We start from the raw sequence: 6,754 nt of genomic DNA, 5'->3' as shown, positions 1-6,754 counted from the left end.
ATGAGATTAGTTTCCAAGTAATCCAAAATGGCCGATCAAAGCATGGTCGAAAAAGGAAAAGAAGACACCTCAGCTATCAGGAGAAAGACTTTGTTTGTGAGAAATTTACCGTTCACTACAACAGACAAACAACTTGAAGATGCCTTTGGTAACTATGGACCAATCAAGAGATGTTTTGTTGTAAAGGACAGAGGTAAGATAGTATTTCAAAATCAACTTGCAGTAGGCCTACACACATACCAAATTACACTCCCCTCCCAAAAGTATTCGAACGTAAGCCAATGTTGCGACAGTGCCGGGTCAAATTAATGAAAACAAAAGAAAAAGTAAATTGCTTATATTTATAGAATGACAACAGGAATCATTTCAAAATTTTAGCCAATCATAAAGCAAAGTGTAAGTTACATTAAATTTTTTAATTTAAGTGCATAATTCATTTTATCAATAGAATAACTTCAATATTTGGTGAGGGTACTCACGAGACAAAAGGGCAGCATAGGGCCGGCCAGGGAATGACCTCAGCAAATTTTCAATGAAATTGAGAGGAATACAGGTTGGTCTTCGGAGGATCTCGAGTCATTTAATCTTTTGTAAAAACCAGAAAATCCATGGCATTTTCAACTACTTTTGGATCTGGACTTTGAGAACGCCCTAGAAGGGTGAGGATTCAGTTGGCAGCCGAAAATTCCCTTGTTATCCTTAGTACACCAATTCGACTTACGACCTCGTTTTTGAAATTTCTCCAAACTTAATTATACGACTTTTTTAAGCTCAGATTTAGTTTTATCGTCATAATTTTAGGCGGGATACCATTTTTCATATTGTTTGAGCTTGTATTTTAGATTTTACCGAGAAATGAAGTTTGAAAACTTGTAAGGGATTTGACCGCAAAAATCGTTTTGGGGGGAAACTTTACCCCCGTAGTCGCCAATCACGGTCAAATCCCTTATAAAGTTTTTATCTTTATGTCGTCATAAAATCAATATCGTGAGCAATATCATAATGAAAACTTACAAGTAGACTAACATCATTGCTGTCAATCCGAATCTGAGGTCAAAAATTTTGTACAAAAGAATTTTTCAAAATGAGGCCGTAAGTCGAATTGGTGTGTTGTATGAGATGGAAAATTGTCTTGATGAAAAACAAAAGGCTGATTTATATAACCATAAATTTTTCTGGCATATTGGGGAAAGTTTTCCTGGAAGATGGCAACATAATATACGGCGATCACCAAACACCCCTGAGGAACAAGATGATGATGCCATTAGTCCTAACACAACCCTAGAAATTCCTTCCTTTGGTTACATTTGGTTTAAGGACTTTTGATTTTTACCTTGTCCAGTTGTTTTTCCGGATTGAGAAGGCTCCAGAATAATTTTTTAAACTAAATCTACAATCATTTAAGAATATAATTTTATTAAAGTGTCTCAAATATATGGCTTTTGTTTTGATTCTGATTATTATATTCAAAGATAAAAGCAAAGGTTGCAGAGGATTTGGTTATGTAGTATTTGCAATATCAGAAGATGCAGCTAAAGCACTCGATACTGAGATTGTTGTTGGTGGCAGGAAGGTGTCGGTATCACTTGCAGATAAGAAACCCAGACAGAGAGATAACTATAAACCTAAGAATGCTGTTGACGAAGGTATGGACTCTCCAAATTGATTTATTTGTCCTTTCTATGTTTCAGCTTTCAAGAAGAAAATTTTACAAATTTGCTAAAATGTTTGGTTTCATTTCAGTTTTTTTAAACTTTTGTGGTTACCTAGAATCTAAATAACTTAAACCTACTTTTGACTTTTGTTAATTTTAGTCTATAGGACTTCCCAACATATTGCAGGAAAAGTAACCATATAACAAGGCCCACATGTTATTTGGGCGGACATGAACAATCCGGAGAGCTACCATGTTTTCCTTGATGTCATGTTTCTAGGAGAGCGTTCCCTGACCCTAGGCGACCTGTGATTCGTTGATGAAGTCAAAAAAACTCCTTGACGTGTATGACACGAGGTTAATCGGATTATCCGAACCGGATCCTTCACCTTCGCCGTTATTTGAAAGTAGCATGAGCAAAATGTAGTGTTTTTTTTAAATTGAGAATTTTTGAGAACTTAAACCTGTTTATCAGTTTAGTGATATCATCATCATCAGGTCTCTGATCTTATCATCATCATGGCTCGATCTGAATAAATAATAGCTTCTGAGTTAGAGGCACCCCTACAATCTTCACTACATGATGCAAGTATTGTTCTTCACAGTAATACAACCTCTTCCATTGTAATGGGCAGAGTTTTACTTTTGTTCAACACAGTAAAGTTCTTTCATTTATTGTGTGTACTTGTCTTGCTTTTCGTACACTTTTGCTAGCAGTATTCTCAATTCATTCTTAAAAATTGTGACTCATGATGCCTTTTATATTTATATATTGGTGGTAGAAATTTCCAGCAATGTTTTGAATGCTTTTGAATGTTTCCGGATGCGTTTAGATTTCAACTAGGATTTTTAAAGTTGAAACCCTCTAAATCTCAAGATATTTATTTCCACTGTGTTCTAGAGGCAACTTCAGAGAACAAAGAAGAAAACATAGAGGTACCTGCAGTTGATGGCAAAAAAGTTGTGAAAGAGACTAAAACTACAAAAAAGCATATGGAAGGGGAGCAGGAAGAAGCAAAAAGGACCATTATAATATCTAAACTTCCAGAGAAATTTACAAAAACCAAATTGAAGCTTCTTTGCTCGAAACATGGAAAGGTCCAGAAGATACAACATCCTGCCCCAAACAAAAGCAAAGATACATCAATAGTCACTTTTAAATCTGTAAAGGGGGCTGTTCGGGCATTTCAGAAAATCAATGGAAGTAAAATTGATGAAAACACCCTTTATTCTTGCCTATTAACAAAAGAAGGGAAGCAGCCATCGAGGAAAGTGCTAGATAAGTCCAGATTGATTGTTAGAAATATTGCATATAAGTGTAAAGAGGATGACTTGAGCAATGCCTTCAGTAAATATGGAACAATCACAAAGATTGAGCTGCCTTCAAAAATGGATGAAAAGGGTCGTAAGCGAATGATGGGTTTTGCATTTTTGCAGTTTATTAGATCAGAAGATGCTAATTCAGCTTTAAAGGCACTAAATAAAACACAATTACTTGGCCGACCAATGATTATTGACTGGGCAGTACCGAAAGAAGAGTTTTTAGCCAAAAATGGTGAGTGCTCCACAAGCTAATATTAAATATTCTGTAAGCAAAACAATGTTTCTTCCTTAACATATTATCTTTTGGGCAAATTATAATATCTGGAATCTGATCAATCATATTATAATTTGACTCAGATAATTATGACAAGTATACCCAGTTAAAAGGTAAAGCTCTGTTTTACCCTCTTCTTGTGTCCAAAAATATACTGTTATGGGGTTATCAAATTACAGACATGGTTGTATGTATGAATTGACTTGACTTCTTTCCTTGAACATGCTATTTAAATTTCCCCAACATTTCTGTCAAACTCGTGTGTTTTCTGCTCAGTGTTATTATTTGTATCATGTTTCATTTGTCATTCTGCACTTTGGTTGCCACATCCTGTTACCCTGTGTGGTGCATTTCTGTAATGGAGCTTGCAGCAGCTAAGTTCTTTTCGAGTGAATATATTCTAACTCTAATCATCAATTGCATCTTACTTTCTTGGTTTGGTAGCAGCAAAAGTTAGGTTATTTGACTGTTGGTTCCATTGCTTTTAAAAATATTTTTATTCAAGAAACCGTAACAGAACAGACGGAAAAAGAAAAGGCTGTTGGAGGCAAGAACACAGGAGACCAAGGAACAGTTGATGACGACAGTGGTGGTGATGATGACATTGATAGTGGGGATGATGATGATGATGAAGATGCAGAAGACAACAGTGTTGATGGCTCTGATGTCAATGATGATGAGGAAGAAGAAGAGGATGATGAGAGCGACGTAGAAGACAGCAATGATGAAGAAGATTCGGATAATGATGACAGCGAAATTGAGAGACAGATTTCAAAGGCTGCGAGGAAGCAATCACATGATGCAAAGGAAGGCAGGACAGTATTTATAAGGAACTTGCCATTTGAAACAGAAGAAGAGGAGCTTGTTGAATTGTTCAGCAAATTTGGTCCCGTCGATGACTGCAAGTTGGTTGTGGATAGAGAAACTGGACATAGTCGTGGGACGGCCTTCGTTAAGTTCAAAGATGTCAGCTCAACAGATGCAGCTGTATCCGCATCAGAGGACACTGACTCAAAGGAAGAAGGTATTAAATTTAATGGACGAAGACTGTTTATTGTCAAAGCAGTTACTCGTGGCAAAGTGAAGGAAATCGAAAAGGAGAAAAAGGATGCTAAGAAGGAGCCTAAAGACAAACGAAACGTAGCATTGGCAACAGAAGGGGTAATATTCCCTAACTCAGAAGCTGCAAAGGAGCTTAGTGAGGCAGATATGAAGAAAAGAGAAAAAGCATGGGCGGATAAAAAGACCAAATTGAAAAATCAAAATTATTTCGTCTCAAAAACCAGGTTAGTTGTCCATGCTCCTTCTTCAAGTTTGTATTTTTTTCTCTCTTTGTTGGATAAAGTAGAAGTTTTCAACGATTTTCAAGCATCGCATATACTTTAAACTGTATCGACATGTGGAGTAATTTATACGTTTATTAAGTCAGGCCATCGTTGCTGTCTTTTTAATAGCACGAATAGCGATTAGGTTTAAATGGGAATATCATTTATTTGCAAGAGAAAGATATACCGTATGAATAGATGGTACAAATCTCAAAAGCACCCAAAGATAAATTATTCTACTGTGACATTTCTGCTACTGTTAGCGCCAGAAAGAATAATTTTGAAGAACTACCATCAAGAGCTTTTGTGAAAAAAGTGAAAAAGTTATAGATTTGAAAAGTCTAGTTTTTTTGATGATTCTTTTGATTTAATTAGCAATGTGATGCACCAATTCTATGTTAATTTTGCTAGTTTTTGTTGATTTTTTAATGTCTTCAATTTTGTCCATCCTGGTCATCCAGATTCACACTTCATGATCTTTTTTGTCAAATAATTAATGTAATTTATTTTTCTAACTCTTCAAGTTCCTTAATCTTTAGAACTTTCTGATGTGTTTTTTAACAAGTTAAACCACGATTTTTAGAATAGTCCAGGGTCAGAAGGATATTTTGTAATCTCGGAAGAGAAACGTTTTTCTAGGAAATAATTTTGACAAAACTGTTTTTCTTTACAGGTTGAGTATACGCAATTTACCTTTATCTACAACTGAAAATGAACTGAAGAAAGCGTTCTCACAGGCTGTCAACAAGAAGGGGATCAGAATAAAGAAGGTATTGATAATGAGAAATAAGGAAAGAGTTGATCAGACTGGGACGTTTCGCTCTCTTGGTTATGGGTTCATGGAACTGGACACCCATGAACATGCTTTAGCAATGTTAAGAGCAACCAATAACAATCCAAGTGTTTTTGAGGATAACAGAAGGCTTATTGTGGAGTTCTCTGTCGAGAATAAAGCCGCTTTGGATGTGCAAGAAAAACGACGCGAGAGACAAAAGCACAAAGCTGTGTCGGCAGGGAATGGTGATTCTGAGTCGGCTGGTGGGGAAAAGTTCAAGGGGGGAGAGGGAAGGACTGAGGGTCAAGCAGCAGGTCAACAAAAATTTCAGGGAAAGGGGAATAAAGAGAAAAATTGGAAAGATAGAAAAAATATTGGAAATAAGAAGAAAAGATTTGAAAAACGAGAAAATGATGTTAGTTCTGGGGGGTTAGGAGTAAAGCCAAAGGAAAACAAGAAGTCAACATCAGCTGCAGGGAGAGAAGTTAGAGGAGGCAAAGGTAAAAGTGGGAATGAAAAGGCAAAAACTGAAAAGAAACGTTTTGTTTCTAGTAATGAAGGTAAACACCAAGGCGGAAGTCGAAAGCGGAAGGGACAACCTGATGCAGATAATGAGATGATATCGGGGAAGGGTAAGAAAGAGAAGAAACGAAGAACTGATTTTGAGGAGCAAAAATTTTCTTCCTTGGTAAACAAATACAAAGAGAAACTTTTCGGAGGACGTGATTCATTAAAGAAGGCCTCAGCTAAGAGGTGGTTTGAGTAATAGCGTTGCTTTTACAGAGTATTATGTTTTTTAATTGATTTTACTGGATAAAGGCCTTTCAACTGTTTATCTTCAGAAATTTTTGTGATCCTTATCAACAATTTGTGTCATTTTTTGTGATTTTTTTCTATCTTTACTGTCAGCTCCCTCGTTGTTTCACAAATTGAAGGCTGGTACATCTGTGAGAAGACTTTTTTTGGCAGCAATGAATATTTTCGTGCACCTTCATAAAAATATGTTCGCTCAAAAATTAATCAAAGTACCGTTTCTTAGAATTTCCAAATTATTCTGAATTTCATGAAATAAACACAGCATTTAAATCATTCCACGACAAAATAAGCTATGTAATGGATGGGATAGCTCTACTGAAGGAAATAAGAATAGAAAAGGAGAGATTAGGGGAACATTTAAAACATCTAGCAATGTTATACACTCTATTTCAAAAGTAAGAAAAAGACTATTACAGTGCAAAACTAATGAAATGCCAAAAAATAAGGAAAAGTTTATTATTTTTAGGGCTAGCTTCTTGAATCAAGAATCTAAAATTTCACTCATTAATGATGGACAAATGTCTTTTGATTAAAAATCCAATGCTGAAATATCTAAAGAATTACTTTCTATATAATATCAGACTTGA

At 35.7% G+C, this 6,754-nt stretch overlaps 1 protein-coding gene across 1 annotated transcript; it reads left to right on the top strand.

Moving 5' to 3' along the window:
• Positions 1-6,229, top strand: LOC135690914 (RNA-binding protein 28). The gene is made up of 5 exons (XM_065208607.2): positions 1-193; positions 1,473-1,646; positions 2,556-3,209; positions 3,757-4,537; positions 5,250-6,229. The coding sequence occupies exons 1-5, from the start codon at positions 28-30 to the stop codon at positions 6,115-6,117; spliced, it is 2,643 nt and encodes an 880-aa protein (XP_065064679.2). The 5' UTR covers positions 1-27; the 3' UTR covers positions 6,118-6,229.
• Positions 6,230-6,754: the final 525 nt, after the last annotated feature.

The sequence above is a fragment of the Rhopilema esculentum genome, chromosome 4 (assembly GCF_057945365.1).
Source record: "Rhopilema esculentum isolate cy_ngs chromosome 4, ASM5794536v1, whole genome shotgun sequence".
In the NCBI taxonomy this organism is placed as follows: Eukaryota; Metazoa; Cnidaria; class Scyphozoa; order Rhizostomeae; family Rhizostomatidae; genus Rhopilema; species Rhopilema esculentum.
This window is presented reverse-complemented; position numbering and strand designations above follow the sequence as displayed.

Excerpts from the sequence above, each read along its gene's own strand:
- LOC135690914 (XM_065208607.2), top strand. The coding sequence starts at position 28 with ATGGCCGATCAAAGCATGGTCGAAAAAGGAAAAGAAGACACCTCAGCT. Across the intron at positions 1,647-2,555 it reads TAAGAATGCTGTTGACGAAG|AGGCAACTTCAGAGAACAAA; the intron begins GTATGGACTCTC and ends ACTGTGTTCTAG. Across the intron at positions 3,210-3,756 it reads AGAGTTTTTAGCCAAAAATG|AAACCGTAACAGAACAGACG; the intron begins GTGAGTGCTCCA and ends TTTTTATTCAAG.